Below are 23816 nucleotides of genomic sequence, written 5' to 3'. Positions count from 1 at the left end.
TAACTCTCTAGAAGAATGCATCAACTTAATCTGCCTCTCCTATGCAGCTGTCAAAAAGTCCTGGCAATTTTCCAAATACTAACGCAGTTTCTAGGAACTTGGTTAATCATCTGCATTGACTTACTTTTCTGTCATTGAGCTCAATATTTTCACCTTCGTAGTCCCCCTAGAAAAAAGGGAAAGTTTGGTCAGCTAGTTGTTGACACCCAAAGATATCATGTCTCATGTACAGAAGGACTTGCTCAAGTAACAAACTCCAAAGAAAGAAATAATCCATTCTGAAATGACAACTCATTTTTCAGATACTTAAAATGATCATCTGATAGAACATAGAGACGTGGGAAATTGGTTCAGACCCGTAGTTTCTCTAGATCCAAGTTCTGCCTCCTATAGAAACAAGGGAATGTAGATATGGTAGGTAAGACAGCATCCGCCTTAGCATTTCCAAGGTAGTAGTAATAGTACTCATTAAGCAGTTATGGTGCAGAGCACTGTACTAGACTCAAGAAAAGTATTCAGAGATGGGAATTAGACATGGTCCCTGGTCCTCCAAGGGCTCACAATCTACATAGCTCTATTCATTCTTTATTCCACACTCTGGATGAGACCAAAAGGAATGGCTGATGCTGGATTCTGCTTTCCTGTGGTGGTTATCTCTCCCAGCACACCTGTGACCTTGCTGGCATCAAATACCACATGTACCAGTTGCCCCACTTTTGAGCCAGTTCTGGATACGTTGATGTGATTATACCTGTCTGATTACCAGAAGGAATGCTGGGATTTCCCAATCCTTCATTCTTGCCCTTCCATTCAACAAAAGGACTGCTTGTCAACCAGCAAGGCGTAATACACACTGTTACTAGTAGGCTAATTCCCAGAGTCCAGGCAAGTAATGGAGTGGGGGGTGCACAGAGATATTGATACAACTGTGCTAGTAGCTGTCAACTGGGTGGACTCCTGAGTCTATCAGAAGGGAAGAACAGAATCCCACATCAAAAATACCCTTTCTACAAAAATACAATTTTCAATCATCATCCCACCTCTAAACTGTAAACCCGTTATGGTTAGGGAACATGTCTACCAACTCTGTTTACTATTCTATTTATTTTATTAATATGTTTTGTTGTCTGTCTCCCCCTTCTAGACTGTGAGCCTGCTGTTGGGTAGGGACCGTCTCTATATGTTGCCAACTTATACTTCCCAAGCGCTTAGTACAGTGCTCTGCACACAGTAAGCGCTCAATAAATATGATTGAATGAATGAATGTTATATTGTACCCTCCCAAGCATAGCTCAGTGGAAAGAGCACAGGCTTGGGAGTCAGAGGTCCTGCGTTCTAATCCTGACTCGGTCACGTGTCAGCTCTGTGACTTTGGGCAAATCACTTAACTTCTCTGTGCCTCAGTTACCTCATCTTTAAAATGGGGATTAAGACTGTGAACCCCACATGGGACAACCTGATCACCTTGTAACCCCCCAGCACTTAGAACAGTGCTTCGCAGTAGTAAGCACTTAACAAATACCATAAAAAAACCACATTAAGCACCCAATAAATATAACCGATTGATTGATGTCTTCTGGGATTGCAATTAAATGGCTGGCTAAAAATTAGATTGCATTGTTGCCCTCAAATGCTTAACGGAACCAGGGAATTTTTTCACTTCTCCATTTGGTCCCACACAGACATGGCCACTCAGAGTTTGCCAAAAAACACAGTTCTCAAGAAAATCAAACAGAAAAGGAATAGAAATGAGAGGCTTAGTATATGTTTTTTTAGGCCTGTTGCCCAAACTGACTAATGTTTATTAGGTCTGATCTATCTGTCTGCTGCTTTAAGGTTCTGAGCATGTGGACCAATGCTTAAATTTCATGGCATGATGAGCTAATGAATTCGGTTAGAGATAAGGTTAGGAAGTGAAACATGTTTGGAGCCAGTAGGGTCCTGCAGTGTAGCTGAATTTGATTCCTAACCTAAACCTTAGAATGGCGACCCTACTGACCCTAAGAGATAGCAGCATTATACATTTCCCACTTATAAGCTGAGAAGCAGCATGGCTTAGTGGAAAGAACACAGGCCTGGGCATCAGAGGCCATGGTTCTAAGCCCTGCTCTGCCAATTGCTTGCTATGTGACCTTGGGCAAGTCACGTGGCTCAGTGGAAAGAGCATGGGCTTTGGAGTCAGAGATCATGGGTTCAAATCCCAGCTCTGGTACTCTCTCCCCTAGGCCTCAGAGCCTCATGAAGGTCCTGATACAAACTGCAGAAAAATGTTAGAAAAATGTGTGTGCGCAGTGGGTGGAGATAAGTTTAGCTCCATATCTGATTTTCTATCCTTTGAGATTTCTACTTTCTGCACACTTAGGCACCTCTGGAATATTCACAAGACTTTGTTACTTTAGGTTCTTACACTACTCAGATCAAGTTAGTGTCCTTCATCACAGCTAAACCTTTCTCTGGAGATCATTCGAATACACAGTGGTTATTCTCTTTCCCCCAAGGTCACCCATCTCCCAATCTCTGTGTGCTATATTTGTTAGGGGGATGCCACTGGGTTTAGGAGATTTAATCCAGGAAGCTAGCCATTTGCTTCCCAGAAATACCCACACATTATACATACATATCCTAGCAACTATCCACCAGAGCTGATCAGAGCAGAAGGTCAGGACCAATAAAAATATTGCATCTATTATCCTATTGCATCTATGGTCCTATTGCAAGTTGAAATAAAGGTGGAGAGTTATTTACACATATCTCAGAAAAAAACTGGACTTCCTAGCAGAAAACATTACTAGGACCATAAATTATTGACTCCTCACAGAGCAAATAGAGCTAATGTGAAAGATCTCTACATATCTTTGACATTTGTGATAAAATGCAAGCAGAAAACTGTGACAGTAGAGGTAGGAGAGGTATTTGGGATTATAACATAACTTTAAGGATCTTGAAGTGTTCCACAGCAGAGAGATAAAATAAGTTCCAAGGTCACTTACATCATGCAATGGGTACGCTGCACTGTACACTCCATTGGCAAGGAGGCTGGTGATCCCTTAAAAGCAGAGGCATAAAAAGGATTAACAACATGACACATCTCAAGATTTTATTCAATCAGAATAGCCTCAGGGATGCCTCAAGCTCTGAAAGTTTTCTCTGAGCAATAAAAGCCTGGATTTACTGAATTCTGAATTCTTGCTGCTCTTAATTGTCCCACCTATAAAGTTCCATTTTATTACCCAGATTATTAAAACATGCTCCATTTTAAGAATTAGAAAGCTCCAGAGAAAAAGAGGAAGTTATATCTTGGAGAATCAAGTGCGAGAAGCCCATGGCTTTATCCAGTCATTCCAATACACATCATTCTTCAAATATCTCACCTGCTTTCAAGGGCAAGGGCAAGCCTGCAGATTTGAAAGGGTGGATTTAAGTGGTTAGAAAAGGCTGAATCATGAGAAAAATATGGATGGAAAAATTGATGGTGTAAAGAAACACACATACAATTTAAAATTAGATTTTAGATTGATTTGAGAAGCTGGAGGAAGAGCTTTTCCAAAGGCCTTGGCGAGAGAGAAATACTTACCATATTTACCACATTTTCGCCTTTTACTTAAAAGGGCAGACTCCTTCTTTCTTCCCTCTCCTTGCCCTGTTTATACATTCGTCTATTAGATACATGAATGGGCCTGAAAGCGGTTAAATGCTGCATTTGAAAAAAAATAATGTGGTGGTAGGGGAACTTTAAGCAGCTTGGATTTTTTCCTTCTAAGGGAATTAAATGGCTTGGATGACTATCTGTCTAAAATGGGGTCCCTTCTGGCACTGTGCACATTTTTAAAATACCAGATTCATACCTACATCTCTAGGAGGAGACTCAACATGAAACTTTTGGCTTTCAGCCGGAAAAGTGGGTCTACAACAGAAGGAGTCAGAGCCAGAGATGGGCAACTGGGGAAGTAGTGTTCTTAGATATTGCATCATGTCACAGAATTCCAGCATGCAAAGCCCAGCCTCCTCTTTGGGGATTGCTATTACCACTGAATGTCTTTTATTATTGCTTGGCTGTTTAGAGGAAAGCACTTCCAGATGAGAGACACAGGTGGAAAATAGGTCACATTACCTGTGGAGGAGTTCCCTTTTACTGATATTGTTCTGTTGATTTAGGATGTTCTTGAAAAAATAAGTCATAAAGTATTGCATATTGCAGGGGTGGGAGGGAAGAGGTCATTACTGAGTTCCATGAGGCTTTCGAATCAGAACTGATATTTTTTTCTCAAGACAGAAATTTTGAAAAATGTTTATCATCTATAATTAAAAAATCCCATTTCAGATCCATATGAGCCTATCAGCTGTGTGACTTTAGGCAAGTCACTTAACTTCTCTGTGCCTCAGTTACCTCATCTGTAAAGTGAGGATAAAGACTGTGAGCCCTACGTGGGACAACCTGATAATCTTGTATCTACCCAAGCGCTTAGAACAGTGCTTGGCACATAGTAAGTGCTTAACAAATACCATTATTATTATTAGCATTAAGATTTACTTAGTGGGAAATAACACTTTCAGACTCCCCATAAAAGTAAATGTGAATTAAGCTGAGACCATATAAACATATCTCTGTGAGATAGATCCCCTGTAGTTGAAACAAAAGCACAATAGTACACTTCTTCCAGGTTTGGGCACTAAAATATTCAAATCAGAATCTTCACTCTCATAGATGGGCTATTTACACCCTAGAACACTGGAGCTTTAGCCATACCACCGCATAGGCCCTACAGGTCATTGAAATACTTTACTAAACTCTCCAAGAGTTGCAGGCTTCACAGACATTTGGGCTTAAAAATAGATGCATTTCTTATAAGTATTTTCCGTGCCCATAACTACTCAAGACCATTAAAACTTGGTATTTGCTTAACTCCTCTGCAAGGGAACCTATATCTTCCTCTGGGAGAAAGATTCCACTGCTTAAAGCCTACATCAGAATGGGTGGCCTTGACTGCTTCTTTTCATTTTATCTGAGCCCTATCATGACTTATGTGGTGCAACTGATCATTTATTGGTGTAGAGAATGACAATTAGAAGCCAAGCCTGGAGTTCACTTTTCCCAGTGTGTATCCAATTTGCTTTTGACAATCTACCCCTCTTGCTCCCCAACCAAGTAACACTAAGAACTCTAAGTAGTTCTGATTATCCTGTTTATCAGGTCATATGGACAGTTATTGGGCTGCCGAGTAAGACTAGAAAAAGCACTTCAGTTTTAAGCAGCACATTCTCTGCATTTTAGTTCCCACTAGAGCTTTACCTCAGTAGGAAGTCAATTGTCAAAAGAATGATCTTAGTACATATTGACTTAGGCTATTATCATACTTAGATTTGCTTTCTCTGAACCATTGCCTATTAATTTCATTTACATTCCTTAATGGATTTCCAGCCACCATCACTAGCTTTCAGCAGGATGTGAGATAGCTGGAAGGTCAAAAAAAAATAGAGAGTACTGGGGAAAGACATTTCTCTGTGCTTTTTTTGGAAACAGCATTTGCAAAGGATGTCCAATTAACATTTTGGGAGATGAAAGTCCTCTCTAAGGAATTGGCATTCATCAGAAAAACAATGTTTTCCCTCCACCCCATCTTTCCCATGGGCTTTTAAAAAGAGATTCCAAGATGCCATCTGACTTTGGTTTCTTGACCAAGATGGCATTCAGAAAGCATGGTTGAAGTGGTTTTGTGATATACTATTAAAAGAGTAGCCAAGATTCCTAGTGAGCCTATATCACATAAATGAAAAGTTCTGTGTGCACCACTGCTGATTCCCTAAGCTGCATCTTTTGTGACTGAAAGTACCGGGTCAATTTACTTAACCTGTTGTCCAAAAAATTGCTTCACAGTATTGGAACAGCACATTTACTTTACAGCTATCAAAAATGGTCTAAATCTTTTAGGCAAAGATAAAACACTAAAAGCAAAGTAAACAACCGTAGAACCACACCACCTTCAAATATATTCATGAAGCATTTTTAATACCAGGAGATTAATGCTGATATCAAAGCTAAAAAATATCCTTACCCATGCTGTACTTGGCTTTGGTACAAGTTGTTCTTTTCAGTATTTCATATACCTATTTCAGAGAGACAGAAATGGAAAGAAAATCAACTATTTCCCACACCTCTCAACCATAATTTAAACAAAATTTAATGATTATATCCTGTAGAGACAAATATTTCCCAGTAAAATGTATTATTCTCATTGTGTGATGGATTTTCAAGTACACTCAGTGCTTAAAAATGGGGGTAAAAGAAGCACCACAATTCACGGGTTAGCATTTATGGAAAAAGTACCCTCTCATGTCACTGCAGCACTTGGTAGGATCATGTAGTTCAGGAGTAATTCAAATCAAGGTCCAGGCACAAAAATACAAGTACAGCAGTCACCTTATTTGAACTAAAGACACTAAGAGATAAAAAAGAAAAACTCAAGCTGGACTTCATTCAACTAAGCCCTGACCACAGTGAAGGTTGGATGAGAAAACTCTCACTTGAGGCTTCTATGCATTGGCCATGTTTTACCTCCAATCTGGGGAAAAAAGGATGCTTTAAAATAAATTTAGTCTTTTGTTTGAGGACATTGGCTTGTTTTCCATTTATCAGACTGTGGCTAAGAGAAACAAGGTCCCTAACTCTTCTTACAAATAGATGTCTTGATTAAAAGTTGTTCTGTAACATACTAAAATATAGATGGAATAAGTATGGGAAGACCTTGGGATGAGGAAAAATAATGACTAAAAGGACCTGAGGGAGCTCTCTGAGCTATATTTAATTACTTAATTACTTGGGTAGACTTCAAAGTCTAGAAGAAGGATATTTCCAGTTTGTAAGGGAAATTTTTCCAGGGAAACAGCATCAAAAGTCTGAGCCTCCGAGGTATGAAATATTCTTCAATAGTATGTGTTCATGCACAGGGGGAGCACTGTACTTTTGACCACAGAGTTTCACACTATAATGGTACCACAAAGAAAGCAACAAATACAAGTTGAAGCTGAGTTATGTTGGTCTTCCTTTCTCTCTGGGCACATTCTTTCCTCCACCCTACCCACCAATCAATCTGCGCATCAGGCAGAAACTCTTCACCCTCGGCTTCAAGGCTGTCCATCACCTCGCCCCCTCCTACCTCACCTCCCTTCTCTCCTTCTACAGCCCAGTCCGCACCCTCCGCTCCTCCACCGCTGATCTCCTCACCGTACCTCGCTCTCGCCTGTCCCGCCATCGACCCCCGGCCCACGTCATCCCCCGGGCCTGGAATGCCCTCCCTCTGCCCATCCGCCAAGCTAGCTCTCTTCCTCCCTTCAAGGCCCTGCTGAGAGCTCACCTCCTCCAGGAGGCCTTCCCAGACTGAGCCCCTTCCTTCCTCTCCCCCTCGTCCCCGTCTCCATTCCCCCATCTTACCTCCCTCCCTTCCCCACAGCACCTGTATATATGTATATATGTTTGTACATATTTTTTTTACTCTATTTATTTATTTATTTAATTTATTTGTACAAATCTATTCTATATATTTTATTTTGTTAGTATGTTTGGTTTTGTTCTCTGTCTCCCCCTTTTAGACTGTGAGCCCACTGTTGGGTAGGGACTGTCTCTATATGTTGCCAATTTGTACTTCCCAAGTGCTTAGTACAGTGCTCTGCACATAGTAAGCGCTCAATAAATACGATTGATGATGATGATGATGATTTAAAAATCATTAATTGTTTTCCACTGAATGAGTAAATGGGACTAACAGTTGGCTGTTACCAGTGCTTGGCACAGAGTAAGTGCTTTGCAAATACCATAATTGTTATTCATTTCTTGTTCAGATAAGACATTTTTCTTAAAGTAACACACTTTTAGTTAAATGTTCTGGCTTTATTACAAGTGGGCTGCCTAATGTACATACAAAAATCCAGTACCTTTCTAGTGCAAAATGACTTTGGTTGAATTTAAAATCTGGGAGTATTGACAACACATAAGTATTGAGAACACATACACTAGCTCAAAAGCCATCATCATGAAATAATATACATGCCCTCATTAGCATAAAATAAAAAATGCTAGAACAATGGCAGTTAAGACATTTAGAATATATAACAATTTGAACTCAAAGGGGGAATTTTCTAAGATGTAGTTTGTTGTTCATTTTAGTTGTACATATCAAAACCAGGAAACAAGCTGTACCTTTTAAAATCTCTTTACTTTCCCTCCTACTGACACAAGGTTACAATTCCAGTATTTCTTAGTTCAATGCTACAGAACTGCCCTCTGGGAACATTACAGCCCTTTCGATTTTGTTATTCAAATTATTTCTGTCATAGGCAATTAGTGTCACCTCCAACTAGAGAAATCTAACTGGAGAGCAATTAAAATCATATATCCAAGGGAATAATCTTTCTCTTTATACTACTGAAATGCAATACTTACTATTGTGCTTCGAGTCTTGCTGTCAAAAAAGGAATCCTTATCGGACAGGTCAAATCTGTTGAAATAGCAAAAAAAATAAGAAATTGTTAGGCATACGCTTTGAGTTTCCATTTATTTTGATGCTAGACTCCAGGAAATGACCTTCACTCCTTGGCTAATTGACCAGATAAACTTGGTCAAATAACTAATAATTATATACTTGGCAAACATCAAGAGCTACATAAATATGAGAAAAGATGCAATCATCAGTTAAGACCAATCAGCCCTCTTAAGTGTGATCTGTTGAACCACTGTTCTTAGAGGCACCACATCTGGCACTGCATTCTTACTACACACCCCAGAATTGTAGACTGGAAGGAATCAACTCTAGGATATGAACTTGAGTAATAAAATTGGAAGGGACCTGGAAATGTTCCATTAACCAAATGAGAGAATAAAAAAAATCACATGAAATAAGACTGAAGTATATTTAAATATACACAGTTATTTCAATAAAGTTAGATCACCCATTGATTTTTTTTTTAGAATTTAAAAATCTGAGCTACCCTCAGGAATTCAGTATTATTAATATAAATTTTCCCAGACTAAGGAAGGCTAGTTTTATGATCACTATCAACATTTCCACTGGGATTTCTACCTGGGGAAGTGATCTTGCCCCATAACTGGCCCACAAAGTTGAAACTCCAAAATTTCAAAAATCTGGGAATTTTATTTTTGATATTCTCCTTATTTGCCCTCTATTTATCCCATGCAGGCATGTCTCCCTTCCACTCTCCTTGTCATTTCTCCCTTTTTCCTATGCTTATCTCCTCCCCAGTTTCCCCATCTTTCCCAATCTCCTCTGCCTTTTCATTATATCATCATCATTTTCTCTTTTTCATCTTCCCTCCAACTTTCCCATCTTTCATCTGGCATCATCCCTTGGGGTACTAAAATCATAACATAACTCTGTATTATGTGCCTCTCCTCCAAACTTTCTCTGCTTTCGAAAATCTCTCTCTCCACACATCCCCTTTTCTCTCCACTCTCCTCTTTCTATTCCAGTTTGAAAAGCTGTCCAAGTTCAGTATTTCTGCATCTGCTTAGTTAAGTACCCAAACATCTGGCACTATAGCCTTTTTTATATGTTAATATGTATTTATGGACAGAAACAGAGAGAGAGAAAAAGCAAGGAAAGGCCCTACAGAAGATAAAATGAGTCTCTGCCCAAGGATTTAATCATTCACCCTACTTAAACCGGGTACAAAATTAGGAATCTCAAAATTTCCTAGTTTCATTCATCATTTCAGTGTCAGTGGAGCAAAGTACTGAATCTGATAATTCAGATTTTAGACTGTGAGCCCACTGTTGGGTAGGGACTGTCTCTATGTGATGCCAATTTGTACTTCCCAAGCGCTTAGTACAGTGCTCTGCACATAGTAAGTGCTCAATAAATATGATTGATTGATTGATTGATAATATATTCCAAACACTTTGAAAGACCATCAGCGTTTCCAGAGTTAACAATTTCTATTCCCAAGACTACTTACACTAAAATGAGGCCAGTCATAGAAACTCCCTGAATTTTCTGTGTTTGGTCATATACAGCAGCAGCTACAAGTATGACAATCAGGTACATAACTTTAAGATTAAGACCTCTCCAAATCAAACCTAAAGAAGGGAACCTTTTCCTACTAAGCCTTCATTTCCCCCTACTCCCTCTCCCTTCTGTGTCACCTAGGCACTTTGATCTGTACCCTTTAAGCTCTTGATATGCACCCATCCTCAGCGCCAAAGCACTTATGTACATAGCTGCAATTTATTTTAATGTCTACCTTCCCTTATAGGTTGTAAACTCCTTGTGGGCAGGGAATGTGTTGTATTGTACTCTCCTAAGCACTTAGGACAGTGCTCTACATATAGTAAGCACTCATTAAATAGCATTGCTTGCTTGATTGACAGCCTCTATCCCTGGTGATTAAGCTCAGAGTGAGGTGGGCAGAGCATGCTGGCAGTATTGTTAGTACCCTGCCTCTTTGTCACTCTTCCCACTGTCCTCATTGCTTCCCTCACCGCTGCTGCTGTTCTAGTCTAGCTGGGGAAGTAGTAGGATAAAAAAAATACCTCCAGAGCCAGAGGACATTTGGAAGGAGGTGAAAATAAGCCCCCTTATTCTCAACTTAGGGCCCTCCTCTTCTCTCATAGGTCTCCACCACAATGGGCAGGACTTGCTTGAGTGGTACTCACACCCCTGCTGGTGAGTAATACAAAATCAGCTTTCCTTTAAGCTTCTGGTTTGAGGGCTCAGAAATGAATGGTTTTCCTAGAATAGGCACTGCACCTGCTAGGCAACCAGCTGAGTGCCTGCTGCTGCTGCTACTGTTACATGAAATCCTGTCAAGTCCACACAAAATCCCTAGGATTTCTTACTGGGCATCTTAGGTCAATTATTACCGTGCCTCGGCTGAGCCTACTGTATCACATCAGAAGGATCTGTAGTGGTTGTGCATGACTGTTCTTTCCTAAGAGTGGTGCAACAAAAGTGGTATTTACTTCTGGGATCACAGGAGGGATAGGGCTGTTAAACTGAGTTAAGGTGTTCGACTTAAAACCAAGAAAATAGCATTCTCTTTCCTGGACCCATACCAATTCTCCTGAGTCCTTATATGCCTGATTAGAAAGCGAATTTAAACTCTGTAGTTCAAGTCCTCCAGCTTCTCTGGGGCAACTGAGCTTTGCTATAGCTAAGAATCCTTGAACACAACTGACCCATAGCCTGGCCTCAACCTCTGGGGGGAAAAAGGGAAAAGTTCATCCTTTCTCTGAAGAAAGTTCATAGGGAAAAGAAGCAGCATGGCGTAGTGGATAGAGCATGGTCCTGGGAGTCAGAAGTTTGTGGGTTCTAATCCTGGCTCTGCCACTTGTCCGCTGTGTGACCTTGGGCAAGTAACTTCACTTCTCTGTGCCTCAGTTTCCTTATCTGTAAAATGGGGATTAAGACCGTAAGCCCTATGTGGGACAGGGACTGTGTCCAACCCAATTTTCTTGTACCCACCCCAGGGCTTAGTACAGTGCCTGGCACACAGTAAGCACTTAAGAGATACTATTATTATTATTATTATTATTACTTAACTCCCTCCTCTTTAAAACCCAAGTGTATCTTGTCATTCAATCTGTAACTCTAACTCAAAATGTTATTGCTGGCCAAAAGATAATGAAGTATGAAATCAGAAGCCCAAGAGTATAACAATAAAAAAGCTGGCTTAAGCACCCTGCAGAATAGTGAGAAAAATCTAGTGCATTGAAATACCTATATGACAGCTGATTGACTTAACCTTTTGTGACAATCTCAAACACTCCAGAAGAGTTTCCCCAAAGCCATACCCGGTGTGTTCGAATGTGGCTTTCACTTACAAGTGCTGCTTCTCTCTGGAGAAAGGATAGGAGAGCCTCTTCATTGTCTGAGGTTTGTGTTCTGCCACTTTAGGTTGGATTGGATCTGTTATTTTCTGAAGAACTGAGTTAATTTTTTTCAGGAGACCACGGGCCTGATTAATCTGGTACAGCTGAGGATGAGGGGGAAAAAAAGAAGTCAGTGTAATATGGCTCTCCATAGACCTACTAAATCTAGTATAGTACAAGGAACCAAAGCATCCTATAGAGACAAATCAGTTGTAATAAAGGAAGTATTTGCTATATCCCTAAAGTATAGCTACTTTCCTAAAGAGACTCGGAGGCAGACAGATAGAAATGAACACAAGTAATCAAACGTAAGAAACCTACCCAATATTTTCCTATTCACCCCCTCAAAATATTCATAGTAGAAGATTATTATGTGTGAGGAAAAACTGGGACAAAGAGTTGATTTGCTATCAAATTTTAATACCTGCAGGCCTGCCGTTCCCTTAGAAGAAACGTCAAACAAATAAAGGCTGTGGAATATATGGCAAAACTGTTCTTTAACTGCAAAAGTTGTTATAGAGCAAAAGAAATGTAATTAAAATCAGTATGACCAATAAGCTAAGACAAGTGTAAATATGAAACAAGAAGTAAAAGTTTAATTTTATTTTTATCACCTATAAATTTCAGGGCATTTTGAGACAGCCTACTATTCCACCTCGGATAGAATTTTTCATTCACCCAAACAATATTCAGCAATTCTGCCTGGCATATAACAGTCACTAAATACCATATTAGTGCTGTGTAATTTATTTCTGTAAACATTGACTACTCATGGATAATTACAAGAAGACAAAGACTCTATATAGTTTTGCTTCAAAGAGTAAAAATTAAAATTTAATTTAATTTAAATGAATTAGATTAGTAAACATTTAATTATCATTTAAAATATTTTGATATAGAACAAATTCTATTTTAATTGACATAAAAACAAGGAATCCATACAAAATGTTATGTTCAATATTGTTTATCAGGCTGATAAAATGCCAAGAATCTCTGAAGTGATATTTTTCTTTATGCATTTTTATATTTCAGTATTTTGAAAAAGATTATCACTGACCTTCTTAGTGGGCATCTTGAGTTTCAAAAATTCAGCTTCTCGACATAGAACATTCCACGGAGCATGAATTTTTACAAATCCAACTCCATGTATTTTAGTCTAAAAAAAAGAGAATGCTTTCAGTTGGAGGCATTTATATTTCTTTATGATGTTAGGAGCTTTATGCATGGCAACACAAGTGGGACAAAAATAAATGCAGCCAATCTTATCTGTCTGAAGGTGGAAGCAGATTGTTGGGGCTGCCTACACAGGTGAAAAAATGGAGAATTAAGGAAATCATTTTGTATAAAACAGGAGAAAGGAGAGGATTTGGGCCTAAAGTGTAAATTGGCTGCATACACTAATTAAAGTTACCACCAAAATGCTGAACTCAATAAACTCAAAAGTAAGGTCATGGAACATTTGTGAATGACCACCAACAAAAATGAGAAGTTCCTAGAATGGAGTATTTGTTTATATGCTACATAATGAGGGTTCTCTTTGTCTCTTCACAACCAGACACAAAATGTATGTTTAGAAGGAATAATTTAAACCTAAGAGTGCCTGTGTAGCCTGTGAGGATGTAGAAAAACTCTCATCCCTTTGAAGATATTCTTGTCAGAGGCAGGTTTGGGTTGGAATCTTACCTGCATCCCAGCTGGGGAACTGATTATCCTACCATCATTGCTAATGTCTCATTCCAAACTCTGCACAAGTCTACTAACATTGCAGTCACTGAAAGGCTGATGCCTTTCAGGGGAGCCTCCCACTGAGAATTAACTCCCTGACTAAATAGACAGTTATAAAAAGCTATCTCCTCTATTCTGGACCTGACAGTTTTGCTGCCTCAGAGCCCACCATCTTGCTATTTAAAGCAAGAGAATAAGTATCTGAAGGTGAAATCCATCTCCACTTTATATGGAAGCGATGCTACAGGGCACTAACCCAGGAGCAGCATGGGTGCTGGAAAGAGCACTGTCCTGGGAGTCAGAGGACCTGGGTTCTAATCCCAACTCTGCCAGTTGCCTCGTATGTGACCTTGGGTAAGTCACTTCACCTCTCTGTGGCTCAGTTTCCTCATCTGCAAAACAGAGATTCAATGCTTGTTCTTCCTCCTACTATGATCCCCAAGTGGGACATGGGCTATGTCTGACCTGATTAATTCCTATCTACCTCAGTGCTTAGAACAGTGATTTACACATAGTAAATGCATAACAAATATCACAACACAATGATGATGATGATGATGGTAACCCCTAATTAAATGGAATCCACTCTGGGCAACAACCATGCTTATGGGCTTACAGAATCCATATCTCCCTACCGTAGCAGCAGGAAGGAGGAATCTGAAAAACAAAGAGCGTGACTTTCCTAGTCTCATAATGCATCCTTGACTACACTTTGAGTTCAACTTTGTATTTATTTAGGGAAACAAAAGTTTAGAAAGATGAGTGTTATGAACTTAAATGTAGTCTGTGACTGTGCGTTCCAACTAGACTATACCCATTCACTCACAAAAAACAAAGTATATCTTTTCAAATTCATGGAGGCTTTTCTTCAGTGTCACCATGGTTCTGATGTCTGCTTCTGACTGTAGTGGGAAAACATAGTCTTCTGTCTAATGAACAACTTGTGCTCTCCCTGGGAAACATCTGGCTAGATTTGAGAATGAGGTCCTGGGACTGACTTTGCAAAATCAAACACAGGTCATTTGAGAAATAGTGCTCAGTCCAACAATTCAATATGTCCAGTAGGGAGCAGGAAGGTCATGAGATTCATTTTTACTGACTCAAATGCAAATGCAGAAACGTAATTTTTAGACTGAAGGCCACCTTTCCTTGGGACAGCGATGAGAACCCCATCCAGTCCCTTCATGCACAGGCCAGAATGGTCAAACTGCCCATAAACAGAAACCACAAAAGCAAAGAACCAGAGAGCCCACCTAGTATATAATTCATTTGCGATATTGTTTGAACCTAGTTGGCGGCACTTGAGAAGCAGCATGGCATAGTGGACAGAGCACGGGCCCGGAAGTCAGAAGGTCATGGGTTTTAATTCTGGTTCTGCCACTTATCTGCTGTGTGACCTTGGGCAAGTCACTTTACTTCTCTGTGCCTCAGTTACCTCGTCTGTAAAATGGGGATTGAGACTGTGAGTCCTATATGGGACAGGGACTGTGTCCAACTTGATTTGCTTATGTCTACCTCAGCTCTTAGTAATAATAATAATAATAATAATGATGGCATTTGTTCAGCACTTACTATGTGCCAAGCACTGTTCTAAGCACTAGTACAGTGCCTCGCATATAGTAAGTGCTTAGCAAATACCATAATTATTCATTATTATTATTTATTTAAAGCCCCTCCATATTAAAAGAAATTGTTGGAAGCAAGAGCATAACGGGGAAATAAAGAGTTAAACTATGATGTGGGCATGATGGAGAGGGGCTTATATGTCATAGTGAAACAAAATAAATTCATAGGAGCTGAGACACAATTTACTTTCAAGTAGTTGGGCAAACTGTGGGGTAAAAGGACTGTAGAAAAAGGTAGAAAAATAAACTCGAAAGTTTTACCAGCCCAGACATTTGAAGTCACTAAACACAAGTGGAATTTAAGGTTAACCCTAGTGCCTTTGGCCTAAATCAGACCTATAATTCACAGCCCTCTGAATGTTACCTCTGTACATTTGGGGTTGATAATTTTGCTATTTTCAACAAGCTCTATCTGATTTGTAACAAATTGGTTCCAACTTGATTATAATAACTAGTTCCCAGGCAACACTAATAATGCTCCACTGTCTCTCTTTATCTCTGTCTCTATTTACATATGGCTACACACTGCAGAGCTTAGCTCCTTCTTAGCTCCTTCTGCCTCATCCTCCTACACGAGGATCCTCATACACAAGGATCCTCACAGCTAATTCTGGGTCAAGGAAAAATGTTGCATCCCATCTCATCCAGTTTCTCCAGAAAGTGGAAGGTGATGTTCTCACCCCATCTTCAAAGCTTATTGAAGGCACATCTTCTCCAAGAGGCTTTCCCTGACTAAGCTCTCCTTTCCTTTTCCCCCACTCCCTTCTGCGACACCCTGACTGGTTCCCTTTATTCCTCCCCCCTTCCAGCCCCACAGTACTTAAGTACATATCTGTAATTTATTTATTTATATTAATGTCTGTCTTCCCCTGTAGACTGTAAGCTTGTTGTGGGCAGGGAATGTGTCTGTTTATTGTCATTTTGTTCTCTCTCAAGCATTTAGTTCAGTGCTCTGCACACAGTAAGCACTCAATAAATATGAATGAATGTTCCCAAGTCAGTAAAATTAGGAATAATTCACAGAAATTACAGATAATAAGCATGCCACTGCACAAAGAGAAGCAGCATGGCATAATGAATAGATCACAGTCCTGGGAGTCAGAAGGTAATGGGTTCTAATTCCGTTTCCACCAATTGTCTGCTATGTGACACTGGGTATTTCACTTCACTTCTCTGTGCCTGAGTTATCTCAACTGTAAAATGGGGATTGAGACTGTGAGCCCCACATGGGACAGGGACTGTCCCCAACCCTATTTGCTTGCATCCACCCCGGCACTTAGAACAGTTCCTGGCACATAATAAGTGATTAACAAATACCACAATTATTAACAAATACCATATACCACACCAAGAAATGTGTATATTCCTTACTGATGTTTGCAGGCATGTCCTCAAGCCAGAGATAGTTACGAAATAATGATGCTCATTTAATTGTTTCAAAGGACAAGGTAATCAACAGCCCAATTGTAGCCCATGGCTCAGCTGAACCAAGGCTATAATGGGTGCCCAATTAGTAGCACACCAGAAGCTGTGGAATTGGATACATGCACATCTCATATTTGCAGTGCGCACAAACCAAACCTAGGGCTGATTATCATTATTATTAATGATAATATAATAATATAATAACATTATGATAAATAATAATTGCGGTATTTATTAAATGGTTATTATGGGTCAGACACTATTCAAAATTCTGGGGTTGATAAAACTCATCAAGTCGAACATAGTCCCTGTCCCACATGGGTCTCACAGCCTAAGTAGGAGGGAGAACAACCGTTGAATCCTTTTTTAAAGATGAGGAAATTACGACAAAGAGAAGTTAAGTGACTAGCTTTGGATCACACAGGAGGCAAATGGCCTCCTTCTAGACTGTGAGCCCATTGTTGGGTAGGGACCATCTCTATATGTTGCCAACTTGTACTTCCCAAGCACTTAGTACAGTGCTCTGCACACAGTAAATGCTCAATAAATATGATTGAATGAATGAATGAATGAATGAACCAGCAGAGTTGGGATTAGAACCCAGGTTCTCTGACTCCCAGAACAATTCCCTTTCCAGTACCCATGCTGCTTCTGGGCCAGTATACTGCAGTATTGCTTCCATATAGAGTGGAAATGGATTTCAGCTACAGATATTTAGTCCCTTGATTTAGATAGCAAGGTAAGACAGTAAAATTTCCAGGTCCAGGATATCTTTTTATAGCTGTTTAGTCAGGGTGTTAATTTTCAGTGGGAGCCTTTCCTGAAAAGCCTCAGCCAGAGTATTAACTACAACATTAGACCTGAGCAGAGCTTGGAATGAGACATAGGAAAAAGGAAGAATAGAGTGGGGAGGTGAGAGGTTGTCAGGGAAGGCTTCTTGGGAGAGATAAGATTTTACTAGGGTTTTGATGATGGGGACAGAAGTAGTCTGTCAGATAAAAAGGAGCAGGGAGTTCCAGACCAGATGGAGGACATGGGAAGGGGTTGATGGCGAGACGGGGAGATGGAAGCACAATATGTAAACTGGTGTTACAGAAGTGAACTGTGCAGGCCAGGTTGTGTGGGAAAGGAGAGAGGATAGGTAGGAGGGAATGACCTGACTGAGTGCCTTACACCGGAAGGGTAGGAGTTTCTGCTTGAAGCAGAGGAGGATAGGCAAACCCTAGAGGTTTCTGAGGAAGGGGGAGACTTTCACAGAACAATCACTCCCATGGGTGTGTTGATCTTGGGCTGCAAACCTCCTGTACCCAGTTTATAATGGAGGTGAAAACCAAGACTCAGGTTAATAGCAGGCCCCATCTGCTATTTATTTCATATAGGTCTACACCTATTTTATGCAAACTTTCCCAGGCCACATTGGGTACTTCTGCTTGTAGTAGACATATTGTGGCACTAGTTTATAGCACACACGCGGTGATGCCTTCTCTAGTCTTAGATTTTGCTGGTTCATTGACTGTTGCCTAGGCTTTGGTACTTTGCTGCCCAAATTCATTTAAGAGATAATATTAAATGCTTCCCCATACCAGCCAGGCATGTGGGTTTGCCTGTGCAATGAACATTAAAGTCACCAGATGGGTTTTATAACTACATAAATTTCATCTACACTGGCAGGTCAATTATTTGCCTTCAAAACAGAAAGAACCAAAGAGCAAAGAAACAGATGCTGTTAAACACACGTTAATTACAATAAGAATGTTGAGAATCAGCATTAAAAATTAAATAATAAATTGCTTAAATGGATGCAGTTAAGGTGATTCAATGTATTTTTTTATATTTAAAATTTACTACACTCTTCTAAGGCCTGGGACAATTACATAGAAGGAAATATTGAAATGGTAGAAACTATCACTTTATCTCATCAATCTTGCCACAAGTCCTTTAAATTGGCAAGTATCTTTCAATATGTGATATGGGCCCTTTTATTTTAAACCTGGCTCCAGGTCAGAGAACAGATAAGGCTGCAGAAGTTGAGAGGACACCAAGTTCCAGGTTCAGACCATGCAACTGGAATACTAAGTGTCCTTGAATCTTATTCATTCAATCATATTTATTGAGTGCTTACTATGTGCAGAGCACTGTACTAAGTGCTTGGGAAGTACAAATTTCCAACATATAGAGATGGTCCTTACCCAACATTGCAAGATTACCAAAGAGAACCTCGATATTCCCTCCCTCTTCAGCTACAGAACGAGAGCCCTGGCTTTTCACTCCCTGTCTCCTGTCTTATCGAGTTGTCTCAGACCCATAGCAACACCATGGACACATCTCTCAAAGAAGAAGCATGGCCTTGTGGCAAGACCCCTGGCTTGGCAGACGGAGGACGTGAGTTCCAATCTTGGCTCTGCCACTTGTCTTCTGTGTGACCTTGGGAAAGTCACTTCACTTCTCTGGGCCTCAGTTACCTCATCTGGAAAATGGGGATGAAGACTGTGAGCCCCACGGGGGAAAACCTGATTACCATGTATCTACCCCAGCGCTTAGAACAGTACTTGGCATATAGTAAATGCTTAATAAATACCATTTTTATTATTCAAGCACTAGAACAGTGCTCTGCACACAGAAAATGCTCAATAAATACAATTGAATCTCTCCCAGAACTCCCTGTCTCCAGCTGAAATCATTCTGGTAATGTATCCATAGAGTTTTCTTGGTAAAAATAAGGAAGTGGTTTACCACTGCCACCTTCCATGCAGTAAACTTGAGTCACCACCCTCAACTCTCTCTCATGCAGCTGCTGCCCAGCACAGGTGAATTTTGACTTGTAGCAGGTTGCCTTCCACTCGCTAGACGCTGGGAAACTTTGGAATGGAATGGATATGCCTCTGCTTGACTCTTTCTCCCGTAGTTAAGACTGGTGGAGTACTGGAAACTCTCCAGCTGTAGCCCTGAGATGTCCCTGTCTCTACAATTTCACATTTCCCCCTTCCTTCAGAACAGTTCAGTGTGGGCCATCCACATACACTTTAATATATTTCAAACTTAATATGTTTGAAACTGAATCCTCCATCTCCCTTCCTAAAAATTCCCCTATTCCTAACTTTCCTATCTACTGGATAGTCAACCCTATGAGGGTGGGGATTAGTTCTACCAACTCTATTGTATTGTACCCTCTCAAGTGCTTAGTATACTGAAAGTTCTCAATAAAGACTAATGATTAATCAATATCATTGTTGACCCCACCTCATCCTCTCTGTGTGCCACAAGCCCTTAACTTTGGTGTCCGTTTTGATACCTCTATTAATTTCTACTTGTCGCTAAAGTCTCACTTTGTCTTCCTATATAGTATAAACTTCCATGGATCTGCCTCTTCCTCTTTACTCTAATGACAATCACACTGGTCAAGCCCTCATCATTTCCCAGTTGGACTACTGTAACAATCTTCCTACTGGCCTCTTTTTTTTCACTTTTCCCTCTACCTCATATAATACGGCATATATCATCTTTCTAAACAGCTATTTGGGTAATATCACTCCCCATTTAAAAAATGTACACCCCAGTCCATCTCAACTAAAACAAAAACTCCTAATGATCAAAATTTTCCATCAGCAGACTCCTTCTTATCAATCAATCAATTAATGGTATTTATTTAGAGCATACTCTATTCGGAGCACTGAACTGTTTTGGAGAGTACAACAGAGTTGGTAGACATGTACCCTGTCCACCAGAAGCTTACAGTCTAGAAGAGGAAACAGGCATTAATATAAATGAATACAGAATACAATATGAATAAATCAATCTCCTCTCTTTTCTGCTAAATTCCAACAAATGCTCTTCACTCATGGCAAACAAATCCATAAGTACCTAAATGGGCCTTCTCAATTCTGACCCTGGGGTTCCTTCCTCCAGAAGTTGGAGATAATCCAGCTAGGTCTTGGCTGTGTCTTTCACTCATGAGACATAGAAGGCCTACTTGGTTTAATTTGCAGTGGGATGTAATCCTGCAAATTAACAGAGCCTCTTCTCATAGGGAAGGCAAGCCTAATCAATCAATCAATCAATCAATCGTATTTATTGAGCGCTTACTGTGTGCAGAGCACTGTACTAAGCGCTTGGGAAGTACAAGTTGGCAACATATAGAGACAGTCCCTACCCAATCCTCATTTGTATATTTTTTCCCAGGATTTAGTACAGTGCTCTTTACAAAGTAGGTGCTTAATAAATATTATTACTATTCCTACTACTATTCCTACTACTACTACTACTTACTTTATCCTAAATTTCACACATCCCTCTCCTCCTTCAAAGCTCTTCTAAAGAGCTGCCATCCCCAGAAGGCACTTCCTGGTTAATTCCTGCAACTTTGAGCCACTGCAATTACCCAGGCTTGAGTTTCAGTTCTGCCACAGTTCTGCTGTGTGATCTTGGGCAAATCACCTAACCTCAGATCCCCACTCTGTAAAATGGGGATAAGGTAGCCTGGGAAACCTCTTTGTTACAGAGGCTGTGTCTGAGCTCATTACCCTGTATCCACTATTGCATGTAGTAAGAAATCTAGCAAACGTATTTATTTATGCTTACTCTGTGCAGGGACCAGCACTTGGAAAAGTGAGAGTTGGTAAACATGATCCTTGCCCTGACGAAGCTTACAGTCCAGTAGGGAAGACAGATACTAAAACACATTACAGAATAAGTGCTTAATAAATGCCATGAATATTATTTACCTCTATTTATTACATTTATAATAATGATAATAATTGTGGTATTTGTTAAGCGCTTACTATGTGCCAGGCACTGTGTAAGTGCTGAGGTAGATACGCGGTAATCAGGTTGGACACAGTCCCTTTCCCACATGGGGCTCCCAGTCTTAATCCACATTTTATAGATGAGGTAAAGGAGACACAGAGAAGTTAAATGAATTGCCCAAGGCCACACAGCAGACAAGTGGAAGAGCCATTATCTTCTGTTTCATCCATTTTTGCCTGATTTTCTTCCCTACTGCATTTTCAACTAGTAAAGATCACATCTTATGCTCCTTTTGCATATCCTTTGAGCCTAATATAGGCCTTCTTCACATAGTAGGTCTTTACATAAGGTGAACACAATGGGCAAAAATAGCCACTCTGTAGTTCAAAATTCTAGCTGGAGGAAAGTCTTCTCCCCATTTCAAATCTTGGCATAGGATAGGGAGTTTAGATTTAGGGGACTCTTCAGAACATATGCTTTGTTAAGAAAATGGGACCAGGTTATCTCTCTTCCCCTGCAGCTCAGAAATCTGGGTTAGAGCTCTTTCCCCACCCCTGGCAATACCCGCTAGTTGGTAGGTTGGGCTGCTTGTGGCACAGAGATGCCGGGATTCTGTTTCTGGCCTAGCTCGAGAGGTTTCCCCCAGACCCTATGCCAAGCTCAGACATAGGACTCAGGTATCTTCTACTTTCTCAGCAGATGTGGTTTCCTAGCAGGAGATGGAGTTTAAAAAAATAATTGGAGCACTGCCTCTGCCTCTAAAATACTACAACTATTTTCCCCTCTATAACTGCTTTTAAGAACTACTTTGCTTCAACTACAAATGAAGTGGAGCTTCAAAATCAATGCTTACTGTTCCTAAAAGCAAACAAAAAGATTGATAATTTTTTTGCCATGCCGGCAACAGTCCACTGAGGGAGATTAGGAATCCCCGGAAATCTTTAAGAAAAGAAATTAATAGTTTTCTATCCCAGATGGATGTCATCTATCCGGCTGAAGACAGAGAGCATGGTTGGGTGACTCTATCCCCTTTCAAACTCGCTAGGATGAGATCCTGAAGAACAGAATCTAGAACACTCCTGCAACCTTCTTATCAAGCCATTGTCATTTGGATTAGCTGGCAAGAAGACTAGAGTCTCAACCCTATGATTGTTTCCAGTGCCAGGAAAGACAGATATAGAAGAGATCCATTTCTCAAGGGACATGGCTAGCTCATATTTGTAGAATCTGGGCATGTTTACTCCCTCTTCTTTTTTTCTGACCTCTCTTTTCGTACTCTTCCCCTTCCCTTTTTTCCCCTCTCCCCTGCTTTTCTTTCTTTTTATTGAGGATTATATTACAGAGAAAAAATTTCAAATCTAGGGTAAATGTCTTGTAACTGAAATTCCTAAGCATTGAGCTCTCTTAATTTGTAACCTAAAGCATGCTGACTGTAGTAATTAACTTTAAATCATATTGATTTTCTTTTAAATGAAGAGGACACTGGGTATTCCTACTAATTAATCACTCTGGTGAATGTTCACATCCCTCTCAATTATTCTTCAAAGTCATAGTATTTAGAAGGTGAGTCCCATAATAATAATAATAATAATAATGATGGCATTTGTTAAGTGTTTACTATGTGCAAAGCACTGTTCTAAGCGCTGGGGGGGGTACATGGTGATCAGGTTGTCCCACATGGGGCTCACAGTCTTAATCCTCATTTTACACATGAGGTAACTGAGGCTCAGAGAAGTTAAGTGATTTGCCCAAGGTCACACAGCAGACAGGTGGCGGAGCTGGGATTCAAACCCATGACCTCTGACTCCAAAGCCCGTGCTCTTTCCACTGAGCTACGCTGCTTCTCCTTGTGGGATAGGGACTGAGATCGACCTGATTATCTTGTATTTACCCCAGTGCTTAACACAGTACTTGAAACATTATAAGCATTTAACAACTACCACAATTATTATTGTTATTCTTATTATGATTTCAGTATATGCTGATTTGGTTGGTTTTGCGGTGTAAGATGAAAGCAATATGCCATATCACTGATCTCTAATCCAAATAGAGAATGAAGGTAAAGTTTCATCTCAGAGTCAAGTAGCTAGTCCAGAGCATCAACAAATGGCTCCCATGAACTGTTCAGGACTACAATAAGATGTAGAAAATTTAATTTCTCTACGTTTGTTAAATAATGCTGAAATACTTGAGTTTCAGCCAACTGTTTAATAGTAAAGGGTGTGCCATAACTGAGAGAAAATAAATGGTCCAAGCAAAAAAAGTCTTACAGATGAAAGATCGCTTAGTACAGTGAAGCACTTAGTACAGTGCTCTGAACATTTTAAGAGGTAACTAAAGGATCATTTAAAAAGAAAACTGAATTTTACCATGACTGTAGTTAATAGCCCTGCATTTATTTTTAAATGTCATTAGCCTCA

The 23816-nt window shown here is 40.1% G+C and overlaps 1 protein-coding gene across 6 annotated transcripts in view; it reads right to left on the bottom strand.

The window, feature by feature from the left end:
• Window positions 1-23816, bottom strand: part of ANO1 (anoctamin 1) — a 181732-nt gene that overhangs the window by 64235 nt on the left and 93681 nt on the right. For 4 of the 6 annotated variants that reach the window (XM_038764538.1, XM_038764540.1, XM_038764541.1 and 1 more), the window contains exons 4-9: window positions 12936-13034; window positions 11831-11982; window positions 8438-8492; window positions 6054-6105; window positions 2991-3046; window positions 125-166 (exon numbers count right to left, since the gene is read on the bottom strand). In XM_038764538.1, coding sequence (XP_038620466.1) covers window positions 125-166; window positions 2991-3046; window positions 6054-6105; window positions 8438-8492; window positions 11831-11982; window positions 12936-13034 — 456 coding nt within the window. Of the gene's footprint in view, window positions 1-124; window positions 167-2990; window positions 3047-3574; window positions 3641-6053; window positions 6106-8437; window positions 8493-11830; window positions 11983-12935; window positions 13035-23816 lie in introns of all 6 variants that reach the window. The other 2 variants (XM_038764539.1, XM_038764537.1) reach the window with 1 other exon arrangement.

Source organism: Tachyglossus aculeatus, chromosome 22 (assembly GCF_015852505.1).
Source record: "Tachyglossus aculeatus isolate mTacAcu1 chromosome 22, mTacAcu1.pri, whole genome shotgun sequence".
NCBI lineage: Eukaryota > Metazoa > Chordata > Mammalia > Monotremata > Tachyglossidae > Tachyglossus > Tachyglossus aculeatus.
This window is presented reverse-complemented; position numbering and strand designations above follow the sequence as displayed.